This window comes from Notothenia coriiceps, unplaced genomic scaffold, assembly GCF_000735185.1.
Source record: "Notothenia coriiceps isolate Sejong01 unplaced genomic scaffold, NC01 NC01_scaffold00024667, whole genome shotgun sequence".
Taxonomy (NCBI): domain Eukaryota; kingdom Metazoa; phylum Chordata; class Actinopteri; order Perciformes; family Nototheniidae; genus Notothenia; species Notothenia coriiceps.
Genome location: NW_011357368.1, coordinates 272032 through 298140, shown reverse-complemented (window position 1 = coordinate 298140; position 26109 = coordinate 272032). Strand labels below are relative to the sequence as shown.

Sequence of the window (26109 nt, the reverse complement as noted above, 5' to 3'; positions counted from 1 at the left end):
ATCATTGCAATACACTTTCAGATACAAATTTAAGTTAAGTATTTATTGAGGTTTTTTCTTTCTTATTATGATTTTAACGTTTGGTTTCTTGTACATATTCTTTATACCATGTTTTCATATTTTTTTGTATTTCTCTTTTATTAAATGTTTATGTTTCTAGTTATTTCATATTCAATTTGAGTTTATTTTACTTTGTTTATGTTATGCACCAATTCACCAATGCAAATTATTTTTATCTGAGAACAGACTTGGCAATTTACCGGTTTCTGAATATGAGCAGTTCGCAATTTTACCCTTCAAACAGATACATTTCACAGTTACAATGGTTACTTTCCACAGCTGGGAAAACATGGCAGTAGCGATTGATACCACTCTCTTATCTGTACAATGGAGCTACATCCAGTAGCTGGTTAGTTTAGCTTAGCACACACACTGAAGATGGGAAGAGAGATGCGTGGCTCTGCCTGGAGGTAACAACATCCAACATCTCTAAAGATATGTTTCGGTGCTACCAGTGGTTAATATGTTAATCTGTGAGACTCAGAGATGATAAGCGGAGTTTGTTTTTCCTGTGTTAGCTGCACCCCTTTGTATTCAGTCTTTGAGCTAAAGCTAAACTTGTTGCTGGCATGTACAGGTTGCGGCCTTACATTTAATGCATGGACATGAGTATTCATTTTCAAGCAAATTAATTTGATTATTTGCAAAATATCCAACAATTAGTTTAAAACCATAAACCTAATTCATGTGTCACTTTTTTAAAATAAATGTTTGATCAAATGATTGAAATTGATCGTTATTTTGTGAAGATCAGCTAATATGCATGTTACTCGTGTTTTTCACAGATTTGGCCTTTACCCTATAAGGCTGGGTGGAACCGAAGGTCTACAGTGAGCCTTTTTAATTGATTGATGTTGTCTTTTGGCCAACTCAGGCTTTCCAGACCTCAGCCTCATACAAATATGCATGCAAAGAAACAAAGACAGGAAGTGGAAGAGTTTTGTCTGATTGATTACTCCGAGTGATTATTTTCTGTTGCATAAAGCCACAAAAAGAAAATGCAATTTAAAAAAAACCTGACTATATCATTATCGAAAATGAAGAATGATATTTGTATTTATCCACATGGGAAGCTCATCGTTGGGGATTTAATTCTCCCATTTACAGATAATGAAACTACATGCCTGAACGGTAATTATTTATAAAAAATGAACTTTATTCATGAGGGGTTTGAGTTTTGCTAAAACAAACTGTCACTTTGATGAAGATACCATCATGTTTTCTGGAGAACCAGAGCATTTTATTTCAAGAATGTTTACCGCTTGAGGCCGTGATGCATGCATACTTCTTCAAACTACAGCAACATTGTTTTTCCCAAGAGAGCCATTACTGCCGGAGTTACTTAGAGCAAAGATGAACTTGATTCAACCTTTTGATATGTGATACTTTTCCCAATGCCAAATAGGACAGAAGCTAAGGAACATTCAAGGTCCACACATCCTATTCAGTAAAAGCCTGCAGGGTCTTTATCTACTGTAGGCTACATGGCCTGTGTGGCTGCAGAGAGGATAAGCATATTTAGATTGCATGTTTCCTCCCAAACTACATTCCCAACACCGTAGATCACAGACATTACAGCGCTTACATCCCCCTGTTAGTGCTCATATATACAAACACACACCTGTTGGGGCAAGGCCGTCTGGGAGAGAATTACAGCGGGCTAATTTATGAGACCCAAGGGAAGGCAAAGGGCAGGGGACCCAGACTGGCCTGACCTCACTTCCTCATTTCATGGTCTTCAAGTTAGACCTTTCGATACACAGAACAGGGCATTGGTCCTCAAACACATCACCCACTCACCGTCTTTCAAACAAACTAATTAGTATATTTTCCCCTGACCTGGTTAACACAATGAGCCCTGAGGGACTGGTGCAACCTGCAAGTTAGTTAGCACCTTAGGCCTGCCGTTGTGGAATAGTTAACACTTTCCAAGGTGAGTGGGTTTTGCTTAAAACTCTGGCCCCAGGCTCGCCTCTGGCCTCCTCACTTCCTCCAGGGAGAAGGCCCTGTCATCCGTCACTCGGACCGAGGCAGGGGCACAATAGCAGTCTGGATCCTGGCTACTGACACCATCACATGGGCTGCTGATAAGACTCACCTTCCGGGACCGGAGAGCTTAACCATTACTGACACACAACAGTTTGGTTTGGCTTGGTGCTACGCCATTCTTACGGATGACCATGAAATAAAAAGGAAAGTCCATCATTAGCCACATTATGTATTTAATTGTGCTTTCTTCTATATTTTCAAGGTCCTTTATGGTCTTGTGTCTTCCATTTTGCCACGCTGTTTCCTGATACAGAATGCTGGGGAGCTGCTTCACTAAACAACATGGAAAACAAATGATAGACACACTTGAGCTAATCCATTTCTCCTAATGTAAAGATCTAGCTTTTGTGAGACAAATGGATAGTCATACTTCAGTTCCTCATCACACATCCAGGCTGTTAGAGCAGTACCACCTGTAAACAACTAGCTCCTTTGTAGAAAGATGTTAAGTGCTCCTCTACAGAGCTCTGTCAAGTCATAATAACACACATTTTCTTTCAGTACGCACACGCGTGTGAGCACAGACGCTGGAGGTGTTGAAGCTTTCTTTACGTAGAGTTTACCACTGCGGTAAAACCATCAGATATCGAACGCCTTTCGGCTTTACAGAAGTAGAGGCTACAGGGGGAAGATAATTGAAGTCATTACCAAGTCATCAAACTTTCCTTCAGTGTTCAGGGATCTGTTTTGAACGTTCAACCCTACATCTCCAAGTGAATCAGTGTTGTTGGCCTGCAACCAGTGATATACACCTGCCACTCTGCCAATGGAGGGAAGGGAGGACAAGAAGAAACATGTTCACCCCTGCATGGCAAGCCATCAACTTCAAAGAATTCTCCAGAACTTGAATTGTGAGTGAATTTAAATTGCTGCAAATGTTAAAAAAAATCGTTTGTATAGCTTATTTTTGTTTTTGTGTCTATTAGGACCCCTGTGGTGTATCCATGCTGACCTGCATGCTGCAGGCTTGACCTAACCCGGTTTATCACGATGATTCTGAGATGAAGATGATATATGGGGTCTTGCATTCAGCAGCCGAGCATCTCCTTGACACTCTCTGGGAGTCTGGGTTTTGTTACAGGCAGGAAACAGACTCTTCCGCTCCGTAAACACGCTCGGCCACTTTTAGGGCGGTCGGTGGCACGCGAAAACCACTGATGGTCAGTTAAGGACTCGCGAGTTTGAGCGCGCGCACGCGTTAAAAAGGTAATTGTGCCATTGGAGCCCACGTCTCTGACCGTTGACGCTCTAAACTCACATGGTTCAGCGGACTGTAAGAAATCATTTCTCTTAATAGCATGATATCGTTAGACACTGTAGACCTACGCGTTAATCCTATTTAACCAGCCTGTTATTTATCAGCTGATAATTAATCGTATGGCATTGGTTCCTGTATTTGGTCTGTTGTCTCTTTTAATTATTGCACTCAATAAATGTTAATATTTGGGATTGGGAAACACAATGGCCGCATTTTAGGGTATTTTACGTGCAAATATATTCCTCTTAAATCCTCATAGCCTAACTCGCAAAAAAATCACTTTTGATATTGGGAAAAATTGTCATTATGTGTCCTTATAAATCTCAGGAAATACTATAATGTAGCCTATAGGCTGTTTCACGGTTTCCCAAGCGCACACTCAATTAGCATCCAAAGTAATGTTATTGTTTCCCGAGAGCACACTGGAGTAGGCCTATAGACAGCCTTGTGTACACTGACGCCTATTTTCTCCACAGACCTAATGCTTTTCCACTTAAAAGGAGCATTTTAAAAAGACATAGATCCCCAGAAGAGGAGAAGACCCTGCCCTAATCTAAACAGCGCCGTGTTGATGGTGAGCGGATGAGATTATGCCGGCATGCCGTCCTTTTCTTTCCACACGGTTTAAGAGCAATGGGCCTTCAGACCCTGGCGCCTGCACTTGGCCACAGATAGGCAACCAGAGGTGTCCCCTTACAGCATGTTTGCCCTTTGGCACACAGGTAGCCCTACATTCAAGAGAAGATTCACATAAATGTTTCTATTTATAATTTATTTAATAGGAAACAACATTTCGAATACTGTATTGTGAGAATCCTTTTATTGGTGTCCAACGCTATCTAAAGAACATCTTATTCTAACATGATATAAAGAAGGTGGTATTATTTGTATTATCATTGTTGAAATACATTATAAACTGAAAAATAAAATGTTGCAGATAGTAGGCCTAGTCTTTAAAATTGACTAACATCAATTTAACTAATATTTTACGCATGGGCTTCTTTCCAAAAATGCTGAACATATTGTCAAGAAAAAGCATCACCGTGGCCAACTTTTGGTGGAAAATAATCCAACTTTCCCATACTAAGTAGACATAAATAAATCACTACATTTATATACTTCATATCTCTTCGGGTTGCCAATTTTATCGCATTTCCCACAGTTACGGCAGAGTATCTTATCCATGGTTTGCCCAGACAGGAAACGAAGATATGCCTAATCTAAAAAGCACTGTAGTGATGATGGGAAGAACTGTGAGGCCGTTGGTCCATTCAGTAGAGGCGAGGAGATAATACATGCTATTCGAGTCAGCGGATAAACTATTGGTGGATAAACAGTGGATTTCCCAATATAAATGTTTTCATTGCACACCATGAAATGCTTTTCTAATGCCTTATTGGTGTTAGTGTTTTCTGCTGGGAAAACAGAAAGTATGTAGAGAGAGGGGGGAGAGAGAGAGAATCGTCATCCCTCCCCCGCTTCAGCACGTCACTGAAAGGGAGAGGACAGCATCTTGGCTGACCCAGCTCTTTCGCTATAACCTAATTCAGCCAACCAAACAGGATCGACCTCTCTTTCTCACCCAGCCCTGCAGACATAGACACACAGCCAAAAGAGAGGGATGTCACAGCTGAAAGAAAACCAGCCCTCCTCCATCTGCATGAAAAACAAGCAGTGCGCGACGATTATTCAAACGTACGCACGGGGTATTTACAGTTTCTACGCGCCGTCAGGAGACAAATTAGTCCAATTTTGGGCCTGTTGACTATTTGTTACCCGTCATCTCTCTGTTGGTGGTAATAATGCTCCCCAGCCCGCTCATAACTTCTTCTACCACGCCTTTCTCCGTGAAGGACATTTTGAAGTTAGAGTTGCAGCAGCAATCTCAGCAGCACCAGCTCCAGTATTTCTCCTGCTTCGGTCTCTCCGGGGCTCTGTCACAGCAGGGAGCTTTCCCAAATAAACCTTTCCGCTCTCATTCACCCCCCTCCTGCATGTTGGCCGGGAGGGACAGTCCGAGTCCCATCAGCTCCGGACTCTCGGAGAGCGAGGAGAGGATGTCGTACCTCAACACGCTGCCTGCTTCACAGGACCGGCTGCCGGAGTCCGGGCTGCCGGGGGAGATGTTCGACAGCCCGGCGCAGAAACACTCCGCAGAGCTCCGGCTGGAGACCGAGCTGGAGGACCAAGATAGCAGTGAGTTATAATTCTTATAATAATAATAATAATATGTTCATCCAAAAGTTTGAGGATGGTGGTGATGACATATGTTTGTAGCTGTTGGTAGCATGTAGGCAACATAAATGACAGAGGAGTTTCATTTCTTGCAAAAAAAAACCTGCATCTCACAAATTGACTTTGATATAGCCTATGCCGGAGAAAATATGACTGCGAACTCACAGGATATCATTTCTTGAAGCATGAATAAATGAAACCATCGCAAAATGCTAATCGAGGGAAGATAATAACTCTGCTTTGGGATAAATTGTAGCTTATACTAAAAATATATAATCATATTTAAATTAAATAGTAGGCTAATATATATGCCTATGATTTATTCTTTGTGTTTCATTCATATTTAAAGCAAGAGCCCCACCTTGCACGATGGACGCCCATTGTTCCATTAGTCGTTGTGCATAAAGCTTACAAGCATTTAAGATTTTTCAATTAAATACAACTATATTATTCAGCAATAGATTTTTGATATTGGACAAGTAGTGGCCCACAAGAAACAGAAAAAATGCACGGAAGGAAATGTGCAAGAAAGATAGTTTTTTTTAACTATGTTGCCTGATAAAGATGTTTTGAAAATAAATAAAAAGCGTAGGCTAGTAAGATAGCGGTAAACATTTCCAAATATAACACATTACCCTTCAGTCCCCCAAAGCGAATGGCAGATTGGATGGGGGTTGTTTAATTCTGAAGTGATTTGTATTTTTCAAAAAAATTCTAATAAATACAGTCATAAGCAACAATTTGCTGCGAATGATGTTGCCTATGTGTAATAAATAATAAAATAAATCGGTATAAATGTTAGAATACATTATATTTAAATTTGTTAGCGTAGTAATTGTTCCTGGATACATTACTTTCATTGAGTCCTCTTTTATGCAGGTCTTGATTGATTTGATCGATTACAAATATCGGTAAAGCTATTTCCAATCAAGTCATCGTTTTATTATTTTTTATATTTTGTAATTCATATTTAAAATCTTGTTGTGGTGAAATAATGAAAAAATATAACTACATTTAAAAAATACCAAATATGTATATGCTGTTGAAATAACTGTCATATTTTAAGAAAATAATATTTAGAAATTCATGAATTCATATGGATGTCAGGAATATGAGTTGAGCTAGCAGTGTTTGATACATATTTCTCTACTAGTTTAGTTGTAAATGTTATGTTAATCGAAACGTTTCTTCTCCACGCAGAGAGCTGCGGGGCGTTGCGGGGCGAATGTGAGGATCCAGCCTCGGAGAAGCCGGCCACCAAGCAGCAGAGGACCAGGAGGAAACCCCGCGTGCTCTTCTCCCAGACTCAGGTGTTTGAGCTTGAGCGGCGCTTCAAGCAGCAGCGTTACCTGTCCGCCCCGGAGAGAGAGCACCTGGCCAGCTCTCTGAAACTCACCTCCACCCAGGTCAAGATCTGGTTCCAGAACCGGAGGTACAAATGCAAGAGGCAGCGGCAGGACAAGAGTTTGGAGATGGCAGGTCATCACCATCACCACCACCACCCACCGCCGCCCAGGAGGGTGGCTGTGCCGGTGCTGGTCCGGGACGGGAGGCCGTGTCTGACTGGATCACAGAACTATAACGCTTCTTACACAGTGGGAGCTCCAAACCCATACAGCTACAATGGCTATCCTGCATACAGCTACAACAACTCGCTGTATACTAACACTTACTCTTGTACTTATTCGAGTTTGCCTGCTCTGCCACCCAGCAACACCCCTGCTAATGCTTTTATGAACATGAATTTGGGAAACATTGGTGCACAGACGCAAAGCCATGCGCCCCAAGGACCAGGAGTCCCAGCCTGCCAGGGAGCTCTGCAGGGCATACGGGCATGGTGATCAGGGCCGAAATCATATATCTTTGCGTGGGGCCCTTAGCTGGGAGAGACTTCTCTGAGATGGATAAATGGACTAAAGCATGGCTACACCAGATCGACAAATGCAACGAAAGCACAACTTAAAACTCTGTAACAACAACACAAGTAAAGGCCAGCTGTAATTAAAGGCAGGCCTGTGAGGAAACCCTAACTCGTTGACTGATTCAAACCAAAACAGTATGCACATTGTTCTCAGAAATGTATTAATAAAAAAGTATTAAACCTGCTGTTGGATATTTGATTTTCGGATGTATGTTGCAGAAGAAAAGCAGATTTCGGCTCAAATTGTTGTATGTAGCCTATTATGCGATACATAATACATAAATTATAAAAATTATAATAAATACATACAAATGTGTGTATTATGCATATGGTATATAGTCCATAGTAATTAATTAAAATAGGACCAAAATAACAATACAATCGCATCATTGCAAGAAAATAATAATAATTTCAATTTCTATAGCGCCTTTCACGAAACCCAAAGACGCTTTACAATGGGAAGTAACAAAACAAAATAAAGAAAGCATTCTTATAAATTATTGTGATTTCTTCCGTAAAAGTTAGATTTATTTTCGGCCAAAATACTTTGTAGGCTATTACTCTAAAATTGGCTAAATTAAATGAACAATGTGACCTGATGCTTAAAGTCTGTTTACACTCAAGCTGCAATGACGAACATTATCACCAATAATGACATTGTGTGTGTGTGTGTGTGTGTGTGTGTGTGTGTGTGTGTGTGTGTGTGTGTGTGTGTGTGTGTGTGTGTGTGTGTGTGTGTGATATACAATATATATTATGTAGGCCTATGTGAAAATGCGTTTGCGATCCTGTAAGAGCATTTCTTTGCATTTCAACTTGCATCTCAATATTAAAGTAACGTCGAGTTCATCTTATTCTATATTTACGTGAGGTTTCTTATCGTCTCCAATCGTTTGTCAAGCGAAGGAAACTCTTTTTTTCCTGTGAGAAAGCTTGGGTAGACTTTAGTTTGAGACAAGAACCAGAAACAGAGAGAATTTAGAGGCGAGCTAATGTCCGGTCAGGATTCAGAGATGGACATTAACCAGACAGCCATCGGGACCCACACAGCGAATAAACTCGGAGCTTTGGATGATAAATAGTGTTGGGAATTTTTCTCTTCGGTGATGTATGATACTGACAAAGACAAAACATACAACATATATGTATAATATCGTCCAGGCCTATATTTACAACAACAATTGTTATGATTATTATAATAATATTAATCATAATAATAGGAAATTGTTTCAATGACATAGCAGTAATTGTTATGATATATTATAACATAATCCTTTAATAATTACCCACATTTTCACTAACTGCACTCGAGGACATTCAGTGTTAATTGGAGATGAGTTAAGTAAACGCCTTCACCTCCGAATACGCAGACACTATTAATGGAGATGAATGGCAACGTAAACAGTGTTTGTCTCCTCTGATAGCCTGACTGGCCACTTCCCCTGGCTACTGCACTGCCGGTAGGACATACCTGGTGTCAGCTCTAAGTGCTGCACAGTCACTAGTGTAAATAAAGCTGGCGACAGGACGGCGAAGCCTGAGGACGCGGCCTGGCCATGGCTGCTCTGACAGGCGCTGCGATCACTATCTTTCCCCTCCAAAGATAGCAGCGATCATCGCTGCGTAAGGCGTGGAGTTTCCCAAAACAAAGTCTCCAATGGCAACCACTTGAGGAGCTCACAAAGGAAGAAGAGCCCAAATATAGAGAAGGCAAAGTGCGTGGAGAAGCAAAGGCTCTTAGGTGTCAACCTGGTCACCAAGATGGCATCAGATGTGGAAAACCTTGTTCAGGACTATAGTGAATGCATCTCAAATTTGACCTTTATTCATCAATTTCAGAGTAAGGCTTCTGGTAAAATTGAATATGAAATTGGAGAGGTTTAAGTATAGAGGGTGCATGCACAGTGTAAAAATACACCTGTGTTCACTGTAAAATTATTGGCTTGACTTAAGTGTGAAAGCAACTTGATGCAGACTCACCAGACCAAGATTCAAATATTAGTTCATATTCGAGCGAAAAATATGATATAATTTTCTCAAATGATCGAAAGCAAACACATGTTCAGTAATTGCTATTAGTCTAAAGAGAATTATTCAATGCTTATTCCAAGTTTCCAGGTTGTGGGCGTCAAGGAACAAAACACAAAGGCAAAGTGAAGTCGAAAATAAGAGTATATTTGGACACAGTTTTTAAAGAGGCATGTTGCCTACAAACCTGAGTAAGTGATCAGGTACATCTATATAATCAATTGCAACAGCGTGTATTGCAGAAAGAATATTACTATTGGCCTAAATCCCCCAAGCTTTTCCCATATGCTTTTCCCTAGTAAAATGATTGGTGTGGATATCATCTCGTAGTTTGAACACATGTTCATTGTGCCTCCATTTGTCCCATTCCGGACGTGTAGTGACATTCTGGAGTTGATTTGTACTCAAACAGAGAGATTGTTTCCGTTTAGTCACAGGACAAAAACAAACAACACGAAGGAGGCAGATCCGTGCATCTGTCATTGCGTCTCTGTCATGAAGGACAGGCCTGCCGACTGTGCATGAGTGCGAGTGTGTGTAAGCAAAAAAGAGAGAAAGGGGAGGGGTGTACTGGTGCAGTTGCCATCTTCTGTTTTTAAGCGCCTCTTTAACTTTGAGCACTTTGGGCACCATGCATCATGACCACACGGTGGCGCCACTCACCCGTTTGAGTAACATGACTAAAAGTCCTCTCTTCAGACTATATCTATAAGGTCACTTTCAGTTATTTAGTCAAATAAAAAATATTAAATTAAGGGATTTGCTTTCATATATTATAGCTTGATGGCGTTGCAGCCCTCAGAAACTCAGACTACATAATTTAAAACTTAAAAACAGTATAAATACAAATGAAAAAATATCATATGTATAAGTCATTATTATCAAGAAAAATGAAAAGAATGCTGAGATTCTCAGTAACGATTATTGCATTTTGTTGAGATTAAAAGATGGATTGAACCTTATTTAGCCATTTTAATTAGAAAGAGGGTCACAAACTGTGAAGTCCACTGAGACAAGTGTAACATTTGTGATATTGGGCTATATAAATAAACATTGATTGATTGATCATTGATTGATTGATTCAAGTTTTACGGAATATAATAATTCGTATAAATTCGGCATGGGCTGTGGAATTGTATAAGGGTTTATAATCACTTGCATATGAAAACCTGCGTTTTACGCACACTCAACGAACTTTACGCATCAGATTTTCTTACTACAGTGTTCATATAATTGATATTTGTAAGACTAATCGCAACTCACTTGTAGCTAAAGAGCCATTAATCTTTTTTTAAATCATTAATTTGGTTCTTTTAAAAATTCCACCTCAAGAAAGACTAATACCTCGTCTGTGAAATGATTGTCCGTGGTCATGAGCGCGTGGAGCTGGGCGGTTCGGAGGAGGGACCAGTAGAGTCTGTCCTATCAAAGGTTAACTGCTGCTGTTGCTGCTGCTGCCCAGAATATAGTAAAGATCTGACAGCTCCTGGTGTAGTCTGTTCATTAGCAGTCCGACTCCGGACTGAGCTCACCACAATTAAATTAGAGCAATTACTGAGAGCTGAGAAACATCGATCGGTGAGGACTTTTCTTTTGGAGAGGCTGATCTCTCGATGTCTCCAAGTAAATCTCATGCGATCCTGAAGAAATATCCCTGCTCTCATTAAAATCATGACATTGAGTTTTTCGTCCTTCTCCATAAAAGACATACTCACCGGACGTGATGCCCAGGAGAAGCCCGATAGGAGTGCAGATGAGCTCTGCGCACTAAAGCGCAACATCTGCACAGGGCATGGCACGAGGGTCCCCGGTCTGTCTAAAGACGCGGATGAGAACCGCCTCCATCCAGGGAGACTCCCCGCTGATCGCAGGCTGTCTGTGGGAAACCTCCGATCTGTTACTCTCAAAGAAGAAGCCACAGGAGAGGAGACTGAACTCAGAGAAGGTGAGCCGTTTTATTCTCTCCGTTAGTAAGCAATTATGGCTCTGGTGTCAAATTCAAACTAAAATGACAACTTGTTGATAATTTCGCTTGTTACTTTAATGTAAATTATACTTGCCCTGATTTGCATCTTGAAGTTAAAATTATAGCACATTTTAAAAGAAAAAAGATAAGAAAACCTTGCCTTGAATAGTGATTAATTTGTTTCACCTCAATGGCCCATTTGTCTATATTTAAGAAATAAAATATGGGTTTGATTCACAGCAGATGTGTCTTTATGAGGAAATGTGGATGAGTTTTTGCATTTATCAAATTTTCGATAAAAAATGTGTGTTACGAATATTCAATGTTAATACATTTACGTTCAAATATGTGTTTGAGATGGGTATTGTTGCTGTGGACAGTGCTATCAAATGCAACCAAGAGGTTATTATCCATTCCATTATATACCTGATTTGTTGTGTGAAAGGGATGAGGAAGAGGAAAGCTTGAAGGGACCTCTCAGCCAGCAGCTTTAGTGGCTTTAGGCTTTTGACCAGCATATTGACAGAGAAACACACACCTATTGTCATCTCCGTTGTCATAGGCGCTGCCGATCAGCAGCAACACTGTGTGGATCTGGATAAACTTCTGAAAGAAGAGGAGGCGGAGGAGGGAGGCCACCTCAGCGGGGAGACGGTGAGATGTTCGGCCGATGAGCAGCAGTGCATGCCGGGTGCGAAGAAGCGCTCCCGGGCGGCCTTCTCTCACGCACAGGTCTACGAGCTTGAGCGTCGGTTCAACACGCAGCGATATCTCTCCGGTCCAGATCGGTCCGGCCTGGCAGACGCTCTGAAGCTGACTGAGACCCAGGTGAAGATCTGGTTCCAGAACCGGAGATATAAAACCAAACGGCGCCAGATGGCAGCCGAGCTGGCGGCGTGCAGCTCACCGAAGAAAGTAGCAGTACAAGTGCTGGTGAGGGACAATCAAAAGTACTATCAGGCCAATGGACTACAAATCCCAGTGACTGTGCCTCTGTACCAGCAGGCCTATCGGTACCAGCCCTGCCTGCACTACTACTGCCATCCCTGGAGCCTGGGGAGCAGGTCTTGTGGGGGGATGTTCTGAGCTGTTCATTGCTGAGGACACATTACCTGGACAAGTTAGGGTCTCTGCACTCAACGTGTTGGCAGCTTTCTGTATGGATCAGGCTATTGTTGGACTGACTGGGATTGTACATATTTTTTTTTTCTGGGTTATTTTTTCTAGAAGCCAATTTAGCATTTTGGCCTGTTTTTCAGGGTTTCTAAAATGCCAATGTCTTACAGCATGACTATTTCGAGCTATTCAGTTATTCAAGGCAATTTAAATGATAATAAATCATCATTATTATTGTAAAATATTCTATAAGTGTTAGCCTTCAGTAATATAGTATAGACATTACAAAGCTCTGTCAATGGATACAATTATAACTGTGTGAAAAAATGTTTTATATGAAAGGAAGAGTTGAGTGTGGTTATTATTTTTGTAAGGATTTACAGCAAATTAATTATGTAAAAGATAACTAATGCTGATCTGTTCTTTAAAAAAACGAAACACATTTTTTTTTCATCTATTTTGTTTATTAATATTATTCGATCTATTTAAAGACACAATTGCTGTTGAAATATGGGTGGGTTGTGTTTGTTTTTTTTGTCATGGAGAAGGGCTGGACATAGAGAGAAGGAGAAAAGCAATGAGTTGTATAAAACTTTTTTGACCGTTTTTTTCTATTTCAAGGACAAATTCCAAATTAAGTATTATCAATGATAGGGAGGGAGTTGCAACACTGAACACTGAAATGTAAGATGTAATACTCCTCCACACTCCTGAATATTTCACTTTGAGTGAAACAAATATAAATATTTTATTTAATACAAATACATCTTACATTCAAGTTCACCTAATAAGCATTCATTCTTAAACATTTGGCAAATAACACCAATAAGGCAGATTATAAGACAGTGGGCCCCATATGCACAACATGGATTTCTCAGAGTTTATGTGCGAGTTAAGTTTCACAGCTGCACTAAAGTCCAATTTATCTGAGGGGATAAACACTCACTCGCTCCGTTATTGAGATGAATGACTAAAGCTATTTTACAATGTAAAAAAGAAAAAGTAGACGTGAAATAACTCAAGAAGATTTAAAGAGAGGTTACGTTTGAAATAATTAGCAAATGATCTACAAAATATATTTGTGTAAATATATATTTAATCAGCCTGCCCCCTCCTCATCCAAAGCAATGGCTCCTGCCTGGCCCATATAGGATCTATATGCTCTTCCTCTCCTTAACGACAGCCAGTTACAGTCTCAGAGACCAGACAGAGCAGAAAGGAATCCTGAATTTATACAAACCCAAGAAGAGAAAGTATCCTTAAAAACATGGCAGAGACTCTGACACTTTTAGAAGGTATCTATTTTATTTATGGGATATCTTTGTTGATCATAAAACTCAACACCTTCAAGAACACATTCTTTACATTAGGTTTATGGACCTTTGGGAGAGTGTCAGTATTATAAATATAATGTACCGTAAAAGGTTCCATGCAAAGAAATGCTGACAACAGCCTATTTATTTTGAATATGTTAGCAATATACAAAACGGCCACATTTAAATAACTTATAAAGATGATTTTTAGGTGTTTTTTGTTTTTTTAAAGGAAGGTGTCTTTTAAGTTAAGTCTTTTAGGTGTGTTAAGAGTCCTAGTCTCAACTGTACACTGCATGAGTCAGAGAGGGTCAATAGACCGTGGAGACGTTGCACCATCCAGCCACAAGACAGCTCACATTAATCACGTTTTCCCGAAAAGATTGCACGCATCCTAAAGACATGGACACAATGGCTGCACTTGATAGGAAAATAAAAAGTGAATTTCTTAACCTGAACGATGTACTAGAGAGATTGAGTGGTATCATGTCTATATAAGCTAAGCAAATATTACAAAATGTATACATTAAAGACATCAAAATTATTCAAATAGGTACTTAAACTTCCCTTTTCCCACCACCAGCTGCTTCGGCAGAGAGGGTCACCTTTTGCCACACGATGGCACCAGCCCAAACCTCATTTATCTCTTATATCAAAACACCACTTCAAACTCTCCTAAGTGGTTGATACAACACGTTTTTGAGAGGGAGGACTCACACACATAACACTCCTTTAGACTGTCTGACTGGATATCACCAGGGCATCACTAAGTCTAATTATTTTCACACACACACACACACACACACACACACACACACACACACACACACACACACACACACACACACACACAGGATTATTGGCTGTTCAAGAAAAAGATGACTAAGATGCAACGGAAAAGGTCATGGTGTTGCATTGTGGCTCTGCGTTATGTGATTGTACATGAGCTCTGATTAGTCACATTGTGCTGTTGAATAGCTGCTCTAGTCACTGCGTTCTTCCATGACTAGATAAGATTTTCCTTTCTTTTCTTGCACCCATTGATGTCGTAGATTTCCGTAGACAAGTAACTGAAAACTGAGTGAGACAACAAAGAGATAATTTTGAGTCTTAATTTGGAAGATAATTGAGGTATATGTTTTCATGTGCTTAAGCCTTTATTTGTAGCAGTAATGATATAATTATTCCCAATTGAATTGATTAAATCTGGGAGCATGGCAACAGACAACAACACATCATAACTCAACCCATGTCATCCATTTGTTTTACATTAGATTAAAGGTTAAACTAAATGTGCGTACATATAAGTGTATGCATGTACAGATGTATACATGTGTTTATGCCTTTGAGTGTAAAGTATAGTAATCACTAGGGAAGAGCAGTTTACAAAGGAAAGTTTAAAAAAGTAATAATTATAACGTTTCCCTTTCTCTTCTCATACATGTGATTACCATTAGGATTTGTTTAAAATCTGTATAATTGTCTGCCTGCTGGAGTTTCTTGCCCTGTCAGACGTCTTCCCTCATTTTATTTATTTTATTTTACCTTTATTTAACCAGGATAGGTCTCATTGAGATTTAAAAATCTCTTTTTCAAGAGAGTCCTGGCCCAAGAATGGTAACAGCACAGTTTCAGACAGTTTTACAGTTACAAACAATTAAAAAACACACAATCACAACACAGTCATACACCAAGTTTCATCTCAGCAGTTGTGTGCTGTTGCAGGCAGTAGTCCACTGAGCCTCAAAGCATTACTGCATGTGTAAATATGTAATGCTCAGGTATGTAAGCACTTTGAACTGTGCTTTATTTAGTGTGCCTCCGCATGAGTAGGGCCATAAAGCAGAGAGGGAATAAAAGGAGCCAGACAGCAGAGCAGGAGAACATGTCCATCTGCCTCTTTGAACAATCACTAGCACCAGCGTCCACTGAACAAAGCATGACATTTAAATACCACTTGTGAATGGAAACGGGTCCATTTGCTGTTGTCTTTTTGTTGCAGATTTCTCAGTTGGGAGGAATGTGTTGAGGGTGGGGCTGAGTTAAAGTGAACAAGACAGGAATGACAGCCCTCACCTAATCCATGTTTGGCTTGCTTTTAAGATCCAGATCTATTGATGGAGAATTCTCACAGGGCTCCTGAGCAGCAATTACACATGCATTTCCGATGTGCCTATTGAAACAGGAATTATTTTCTCAAGGGCCTTGTTGGTTTAAACAATATCATCTTAACATAAGCGCTCTTGGCACTGAGACTGTGACGGGTAATATGAATGAGATGTAGTGCTCACACGAAAGCGAGACAGGGAGAGGCTTCCCAGGTACTTATTCAGTTGTGGCTGCCAGTTGTTGATTGTTCAATCAGACACAATTGTAACAACCGCTGAATATTTGGCTTTGTGAAAAGGATCGAGCAGGAGTGTGCGTCGCCGCTCTTAATGCGATAGCCCTCGGCAGACACAGGGGCAGGACTCAGGAAGGAGAGGGGTCATGGTTAATACCTCTGTTTAAAGACAGATCTGCTTCCCTCTGACCTGTGCTGAAACACACATACACACAGGCACAAACACACACGCACGCACACACACCACAAATAATCCCACCCAGAGGACTCTTAAGGCTTGTTCCAGAAACTATTAGCAGATAACATCAGTGCATCTAGGAATGTAAACATTTACAGTAAAGCTATAAGACATCAACTCCCCCTGTGGAAGACACATCTATCACGCCAACTGCATCAACACTCACAATCAACCTCGGTTTAAAAAGGAATACGATATCACACCTTCCAGCACAATTTCCACCTTTTCTGTATGATCACTGTTTCAGTTTGGTAAAAAGCATCAATTGAGGTTTTTAGATGAGGATTAAAAGGTCTGTCATCATAATTAATGACATCATCACCCTAAAAGAAATACAATCTTTGAACAAAATCCTCATGTTATCTGTATCACGTGATGCATCGGATTAAATGAGCGAATATTTTTTTAATTATTAAAAAATACTTGTCCCAAATGCAATATATTAGATTCAAGAAGAATATTTTGATAGTTAAAAACATCTATTTAACGTATGCATTTTAGACTTAATACACTGAAATGTTTGGATAACACAAATCGTAAGCAATCCTGCAAACCACCACTACATCATCACACATAAATACCATGCAATATCATCAATGATTCCTAATGCCAATGTTTGGAAATATCAGAATAAAAAATAAGAAAATGGATATTCCAAAGGAAGTGCAGCACGCAAGTGTTGATAAATAATTCAAATGTCAACGTGATAAATTAAGCTTCCAAGAAACAAACTATTTGGAAGTCTCCTGAAACTTGGTTTACATCTTTTGACAAATCTTGTTTTGAAGTTTAAGGCTGAGCAGAGCGCAGTTGTTGTTGCAGTGGTCAGAGCATTGTGCCTGCAGAGAGACGCAGTGATCCAGCTCTGTGTCTGTCAGAGCAGGGGTCATGGGGGGGATTAGAAAAGATAGAAAGATGAGCCCACCCAGAACACAGGCTCATCTGAAGAAAGTAACACAGGTCTGTGTGAGTGTCTGTCTTGTGTGTGTGTGTGTGTGTGTGTGTGTGTGTGTGTGTGTGTGTGTGTGTGTGTGTGTGTGTGTGTGTGTGTGTGTGTGTGTCCATTAGGAGTAGATTTGGGATATTAAAGGCTGAGAGTTTAAGTGGAGGCAGATTACGAAACAGCACAAGGCTCATGCGGGAAAAAGACACAAACAACAAACAAGATACTACAAAACGTTCCCATGCCCAACACCTTCTTATATGTATGTCCTCTTTTTTAGTTAAGCACCACAGATTCATTCACAATGTTGACAAATAAGACAAATAATTAATTAAAACTTTGACTAACATATGTTGAAGGAAGTGTAAAGGGCATTTGAAATAGCTTGTCAACCAGTGGATGATGGTGAGTTTGTGTTGAGCTCCTCTGTCCATAGATGGACAGGAAGTCTTCCAAGTTGCCACATGTCCTTCCTCTCCGCTTTCATGTCTCCCACACACACATGCTCAGACAGACACACACTCCTCCAGAGCCGGCCGGAGGAATCCAAATGTTTTAATTAGCCGTGATAAGCCAAGACAAGGAGAGCATTGAGCAGCTCCGACACACAGAGAGACGACTCCTATCAGGGGGCTGATAAAGGAACTACTCAAGCCCACTTACGGCCTCTCATGCTCTCCTCCTCCCTCTCCTCTCCCTGGTCTCCTTCCGCACCTCCAACGAGAGGGACTCTCATCACTGCTTGAACAGAGAATCCAACATTGGCAGCTTGTTTTCTTATCATCACAACTTAGATCCAACTTCTTCTCACTTGATTGCACTTTAAATCTTGCTGTTTATCTTTTTTTCTTGCAACTGTACATTAGCATATCTGTGCCATATTTTGGGTTTTTCAGCCCCATGTTTTGCTCTTTAACTAGACAAACCAGAAGACGGATATATTTCACAAAGCTACAGGGTTAGGACAGAGACAAAGAAGGCATAAAACATGTCCTAACCTTGAACCAATGCTCTATCTCTGGCAGTGAGTCTGAAACACACACAAGCCTCAAGTCCACCTGATTCACACTGAGAGTTACAAAGTAAATTGGACAGATCCTCCCTTAATGTATCTGCCAGAGAAAAACATTTTAGACATATGTTGAGAACACATTTATAATTGTTCACGTTCGCTGTCAGCAACCTTGCAGTAATAATGAAATGGAGTGAACTTAAAAAATATCAACATTTATAAAATAAATAGTTTTAGTATAGATTGCTGCTGATCACACCTGTCACTCAAGTAGTTTTAGACACTTGTATATGAACACTTTTGATGGTGTGAATGCTTCTGGTGATGAAATGAATGGCTCACAGTTTTCACCAGACTAGTTTGTGCTGACTGGAGCTCCGAGGCATAGCAGTTAAGCTTATTTGACAGGAAGGGAAGACAGCTTTCTTTTCAAGATCAAGTTCAAAGGGCAGGAGGCCGGTTTCTTCCTCGGTGTCCCTGACTGCACCTGTGTGGCTTTTGCATGCTTTTGCACGCACACACACACACACACACACACGCACGCACACACACGCACACACACGCTCACACACAAGGAATCTTGTCCACGCCACTGACAGACAACTTTAGTTTTGCTCTCGGGCTGTGTGTGTGAACAGTGTGTGTGTTTGCAATTGCACGTGTGCTGGGTGTGCGTGCATGTGTCTTAAGTTGCAGTTGCAGCTTACTGAAGTGTTTATAGGCCGATTTTATGACCTTGCGTACCTTTTAAAAGGAATTGTCACAACATTTAGGACAAAGGGAAGGGCAGAGGAGAGAAAGTGCTGGACACCTGCAGCATGTGTAACAATGCTGCAGTTCATCCCACCCTGCCAAGGCTCACAAAGGCTAAGGGAAGAGAAGTAAGTTTGTGTGCGTGCGTGTGTGTGTGTGTGTGTCTTTTACTTTGATTCTAAAAGTAGCGTATAGAGGTTTAGAGATCGTTCCTTAGGCATTTTGCGCAATGCTTTTATATCTGTTTTTCATCATCACACTTTGTCTTCTCTTATAAAAATATCAGTTTCCCTACCATAGGAGCATGTTTGCCCCTCTCTCTGCTTCTCAGTAATCTGGCCCATTAGCAATGGCATTTTACTATAAACACTTGGATTTATCGAGGAGCTTTCTATTCAATGCAAGTCTTGCATGTTATTCTTTTATTGCACGAGAAGTGAGCAGGATCCGGTTTCAAACTGACACGCACGCCGGAGTCAAACACAACATCTCCATGGTGTCCTGCGTCTTCTGCAGGCTTCATCACATACCAAACAGCTGTTTTCTCTTCTGTCTCAGCCTTCTACCACAGATAAATTGCTGTGTGTGCATGAGTGTGTGTGTTTAATTGTGTGTATGTGGGTGTGTTAACGATCATCTAGTATCCTTGGTGGTGCATGGGAAGAATTTCTCCTCCCAACTGGTTCTCTTAAGTGATGACAGGAGCTGTATCTCCCCCACATTCTAATTTTTCACAGCACTATGGGAGAAATTCAAGCCACAACTGGCACAGTAGATTCATAATCTTTCTGTTATTTTAGTAAACTACCACTCATCCAGAATTTACATTTTGCTATGCTTCATAAATCAGTCTGATCTTTGGAGTCATGTCAACATGAACAATGATAATGAGATCATAAGATCTAGCAAGGAACCATTTTTTATGATTTACCAGACCTTTTAGAAAAAACGTAAAGATTGGGCATGAGTAAAATGAATGCATCACGTTCTCATCCGCAGGGGGTCAAACAAAGCCACTTTGTCACAATGCCATAATTGATATTTGTTCTGAGTGTGTTTTCATAAATACATTTGTGTTTAATCAGGGGCCCGCAGCTCATTTTTACCCTGAGGCCCCCTAGCAAGTTTATGCAGCCCTGAGTTAGGGGGAATGCCCAGATTTCCCAGAAATACAATTCATATCAGATCGCGTGAATCCAATCAGCACTTAGCTCGCGGTCATTAATGGAAAGGAAACATGATGTATAGATAATATCTCAACTCATGGTTATCTTGTCTGCAGATTGTGGTACAGGATCAAGTTTGACAGAATGCCAGTAAAAGGAGAATCTAAACAAATTACACCAAGCATAAAGTGTACCATGTTGTTTTGTTTGCTAAATGTAGCCATGCACCAAAAAGTGTGTTTGCTCTACTCTCTGGAGCATTCCTGCTTTTTTTTCTGCTCTCTCCTCTCCACTTCTCTTGGCTTCCCTCCTCTACTCCCATCAAGCGTGCTATCTTCCCAGAGTGGGAGAGACTGCAGCAGCCAAGGGATTAAAACAACAGCTACTTTATCCAGCAGCACCCAAGGAGCGTGAGATCAAACCTGTAAGTGTCTGTGTGTATCCCAGTGAGTTCGACGAAGAGCTAGTCATCGCACCTCATCCATTAACTGCTTCCAAGGATGGAATAAAGTGGACATTATGGCATAATCCTGCATCACTCTGTAATTCATGCTGAGTGGTCCAGTCATGATTTGGCTCAATATATGAAGAGAGATCTGACAAAAGATGCCATAAATAAGGAGAGCGTATAAGAGAAGGCGAGCGACTGAGCGAGAGTTGTTGTAGAGGACAAGAGTCCTTCAGGCGTTCACATTCCTAAGTACCCCTGGAGTGTGTGTTTGTGACCGTGTGTGAAATAGACCCTTCCACAGGTGCTTGCTGTAAGGGGCTTTGACCAGAGGCTTGAGTTTCCAAAACATGGGCTTACACCAATACACAAGGGAGTGTATATATGCGTGCCAGCCCTTCATCCACAAGTATTTAGTATTAAGAGTGTGTTTTTGCATGTGTGTTCAAATTAAGTCAGACAATATGGCCTTGAAATAGCAATAATATTTGGTCAAGAAGAGGAATAGTTTAAGGTTTGCTTTGACGGCATCGGTCACTGATCTATGTTCACACACACACACACACACACACACACACACACACACACACACACACACACACACACACGCACACACGCACGCACACACACATAATGCGCACACACCCAGTTGGTAAATACTCAAGAGTAATTATAACTGACAGAGTTATAGCTTTCAGAGTGGTAAACTTTACACTTTTCTTGTGTATCAAATTAAAAGGCTCTATTGTAGTGATTAAAGGGTATAATTGATGTGACAAGATTATGATTCAACATTGGAATTGTAAACAATGTTATAACAACTTATATTAGGAGACATTAGGGTTAGAGAGGTTTAAAGTAATCTTCATCAAGACTTACAGTATACAGTAGCTCTTCATAGCCAAATCACTCTATCTTAAATTACTTTGAAGAGCGGAGAAAAAACAAGATATAGTTGGTTGATAAAATACATATCAACCAACCAACCTTGCCTGGTCTCAATTATGCCAGGCAACTTTATAAAAACCTATTTGCAAAATAGGAGAACGATATCTAATGCTAATGTAATGTTGTTTAATGTTTGCTATACTTGTGAATTAAAACATTAGAACAAGAAGAGGTTTCACTTTTGTATAAACTGACGGTTAGGTTCCAAATAAAGTATGAAGCCAATTTATGTCAAGAGTCTGGATCTGCAGCACTTAAATTGACAGCAGCCATTATAATTGTCATTAATCACACATGACACATCCATGAGAACTAACAACAGCAGAAACAAATAGACGTGATGGCATCTGAACTAAGGCAACATTGTTATCATTAGCCAAGTGGAAGCACTTTTATCTGAGTGGCAGAAATGAGAAACAGCAATATGAACACAAACTGTTAAACTTGTGAATTGACTCATACAAGCAACTGAGGAATTGTTTTAACTGATCATCTTGAAAATGGCTTCAACCTATTCAAAATCAAATGAAACAACTGAAGGAGACAACAGCAGCTGTGTGATATTCAGACCAAAATATTAATCGACTGGGAACATGGCAAAGTCATCGACCAGCAGTCAGTGAGCGAGGAAGAACAAAGCAACTATCTGACTCAAAATACACATTTTTTTAAACACACACTGAGATTAAGATCTCCCCATGTGATATGACTGAAGTGCCAAATAACTATCTCTTTGCTGATTAAGAAAGCCAGAAAAGGAGTAAAACCCTTAAGTTTCCCTTAATTTGAAACCATAAAAAAAAGACCATCATCCATCCTCAAAATCTTTCGGACCAGACACCTTTGAGAGCGATACATTTATGAATGTATAGAAGCCAGTATTATTTTCACTTTTTCAATATTTCTTTTACGCCTTCAAACTACTGAAACTGCTTGCCCCTACATTTAACTCATAACAGATATTATATAATACATGCATGCTCTCCTACTCTGTATTTTTCTCTCAATCTTCAATGAAGCCCACACACACACACACACACACACACACACACACACACACGCACGCCCAAAAACGCACCAGTGGTTTAGGCAGAATTATTTAGGCAGGCCCTATGAACAAATTGATGAACCTTTCTTTCACAGAAAAACTATACTGTGGCAAAAAACAAATCAAAGAAAGTACGTGTTCTTTTCATTAATATCAGACAATGAATGAGCACAGACTTGGCACATGCACTAGGCGGGCGGTAGCTCTGTAAGCATCGGCCTCGGGCCTAATACACAACAAAGCCAAATGGAAACCAACGAGACAAAAACAAACTTTTTAAAAACGAACCCATCAAGCAGTTCACAATCTCATGTCACTTCACAAACAGATTCATATAAATACTCTCAATGCAAAGCCATCAGAGACAAACAATACCACAATCTCAATACAGGTGCACCTTTATAATCTGCATCAGATTTATTTGTAATTAGTGCTACAGCGGACGTATACATAGCATTTTATTTGTACCTTGGATGGCTCGTGGGGGACACACTTCCATTCATCACAAGGTGGGGGCTGCGTGGCTGGGGTTGATTATGGATATGAATAAATCCAATAAATCTGCCATCTCAAGTTCCAATGGCATGAAGTGAAGTCCTTTCCGTGTTGGTATTTGTTGAATAGGTTGGCAATCCCCTTTACAAATGGAATTAGTAGCCTATTCGGGAGATCATTTTATTATTACCGTATTTTACTACTAGTTTCTTGCTATTTTGGTTAGCTCAATTTAAACATACTAGCCCAATGCTAGCATGTTTCATTAGGGACAGGCTACTTCTTCCTCTATAAAACCGTGGTTTCTTTAAATATCTTGCTGTATTGTACTTTGCCACGTTATTTACAGTAGCCGCAACTTGTTTTTTTACTGCAAAGACTTTATTTCTTGACATAACTCCTTCAAACTTTGCCCAGCATGGAGCTCACACACCTCACACAAACATTTACACACACCTGTCGAAGGTCAACCCCGCCCACACCGATAAACCAGGCTTTTAATTGGCTGTCGGCATCTTCAGGAAATCAATCAATCCGTGGGCAATCACACTCACATTAAAATCAATGAATATAACGTAGCCTACAGATACTGTAGCCAGTGAAGTGTTTATGTAAACTTCTTGTACTGTCATTATAATTTTTCTGGTAGTTTATACTTTTAATCAACAACACTTAATTCATAACACGAGTTAGCTAGTTTCAGACCAAGGTTAATAATACACAGTGTATAACTACTAACTAACTAGTTCCCCCTTTACCAGCTAAAGCATTAACATAATAGAGCATCACATAAATGCATCAATACTTAAAATGAAGATATATAACATATTTGATCTTTAAATGGACCACTATGCACAATCACTACTAATGCTAATACTTTCACTTGCAAGATACTATTACGTTCTATGTGTGACAGTATGCATACTTTTACTTAACTGAAAGATAAGAGTACTACCGGTACCGCTGCTAAGAATACAACAATCGTATTCGACTGGTCAATCTGTTCAAGCCTTGGCCACATGCCTGCCACACACACACACACACACACACACACACACACACACACACACACACACACACACACACACACACACACACACACACACACACACACACACACTCTTACACAAACAGTGAGAAAGAAAGGGGCAATAGACCAGACTAAATAGTTTACTCATCTCAGGCTGCTGGGATTTGTAGCAGACAGGCTTAGTCCTAGTCTCCCACACAGACACACATACACACACACAGACCCACATAGAAATAAAATGCATAAAAGAAGAGTAGATAAAAGACACCTTTGAAAGAAAAGTCACATTCAATTTCTACTAGTTGCCTCTCTGTAACTGCATCACAGTATTTCTACACTCATGCCATTTCATAGTTCTTACTCATGTAAAGCTAATGTAGCAAAGTTTGTGACTCCACCACGCAATGCAGTGTTAAGGAGTCGTGGTGGAGTCACGCATTCTGGTGAGATCAGGTTGGTAAAGCTTGTCAGTCAGTTCAATTCATTTCTGCAAACACAGTGAACAAACTCTAGCTGGCTGATCATCAGGAGTGAAAAAGAGTGGCACACCACTCTATCAGCATATGACTCTAACAGGCCACACATATTGTGCATGCATAGATAGTTGGGTAGAGGACGACAGGTATGGTTCATTAACACTCCCTGTTTGAACAGGTGTCGGCCTGACAAGCAGGGGTGTGAATGTGTGTGTCTGTGTGTTTGGGGTAGTTTATACAGACGCGGATGTGGTGAGGCTTTCACTTCTCACCACGAGTTGTAGCATTAAACTTGCTGCTCTAAAACTGATGTCTAAAGATTCCTACTAAAGGATTTCAGGCTTTGTGTACATGTGTTTCATATATCTTCTAGCTAGAGTGACTGGAATACATTAAGGGAACTTTAAAAAATGTACTGACATATGACGTTTTTCTCCCAGTCTAAAATAAGATATGTTGTTGTGGAATCAACACATTCATTTTTGACGCAAGGAAATTCAGAAAATCCATGTTTTTACATAGCTAAGCATGAATTATCAAATGTCTGTCTACATGGATCTTTTGCTGAACATGGATGAAGTATTTATGAAAAACAGATTTTTTGGTTTTTGACTCAATCTCTTTATTCCAACACAGTTAGAACAAATTATTGAGAGGAAATCTCTCAAAGCTAATCTCTCCAATAGAGAATGAGGTTCTTCTGCAGTTTTGACCATTCACATTAGTAGTCCTCAAAAGCCCTTCAGCTGCAAGTGTCTTAGTAGAATAGAAATAGGCCTTTATATTTGTTTGAATTTTCAATCTTAAAGTCAATTTCGGCAGTCTTATATTATCAAAGTTTACCCTATCACGCATCAATTGCTGAATTCCTCTCCAGGCTGTTTGTATGCCGTGCTGTGTGCCCACAAGTTCAAATTCTGCTTTCAGTCTTGAAGGTCAAAGTTGAAATCTGCACCTGTGTTCAAGACTAAACAACTGTACCTGCCTCAAACTAAAAATAAATACCTGAAGACCCAGACAAACTCACTGTGTGCTACTGGCAGGACATATGTGGCTTAGGGCATTGCCTTCTTTTCATCAATCCCATTCTTTCAGTTGCTATTCACTGGGAAAACAAAGACTTAAGATATTTTATACGCACCCAGAATATAATGACAATATGAACCTGGAACCTGTTTGCAATGACTGGTGAATAGGTAGGAACATTCTATCTTCACATATAGCAAAGTATTCAGAAACGTTTAAAGAAATTAGAAGAGTGC

At 40.2% G+C, this 26109-nt stretch overlaps 2 protein-coding genes across 2 annotated transcripts; both read left to right on the top strand.

The window, feature by feature from the left end:
- Positions 1–5169: 5169 nt before the first annotated feature.
- Positions 5170–7443, top strand: nkx2.3 (NK2 homeobox 3). Its single transcript, XM_010782705.1, has 2 exons — positions 5170–5563; positions 6803–7443. The coding sequence occupies exons 1-2, from the start codon at positions 5170–5172 to the stop codon at positions 7441–7443; spliced, it is 1035 nt and encodes a 344-aa protein (XP_010781007.1).
- Positions 7444–11222: 3779 nt separating this feature from the next.
- Positions 11223–12796, top strand: nkx3.3 (NK3 homeobox 3). The gene is made up of 2 exons (XM_010782704.1): positions 11223–11496; positions 12080–12796. The coding sequence occupies exons 1-2, from the start codon at positions 11223–11225 to the stop codon at positions 12601–12603; spliced, it is 798 nt and encodes a 265-aa protein (XP_010781006.1). The 3' UTR covers positions 12604–12796.
- Positions 12797–26109: the final 13313 nt, after the last annotated feature.

Excerpts from the sequence above, each read along its gene's own strand:
- nkx2.3 (XM_010782705.1), top strand. The coding sequence starts at position 5,170 with ATGCTCCCCAGCCCGCTCATAACTTCTTCTACCACGCCTTTCTCCGTG. Across the intron at positions 5,564-6,802 it reads GCTGGAGGACCAAGATAGCA|AGAGCTGCGGGGCGTTGCGG; the intron begins GTGAGTTATAAT and ends TTCTCCACGCAG.
- nkx3.3 (XM_010782704.1), top strand. The coding sequence starts at position 11,223 with ATGACATTGAGTTTTTCGTCCTTCTCCATAAAAGACATACTCACCGGA. Across the intron at positions 11,497-12,079 it reads GGAGACTGAACTCAGAGAAG|GCGCTGCCGATCAGCAGCAA; the intron begins GTGAGCCGTTTT and ends CCGTTGTCATAG.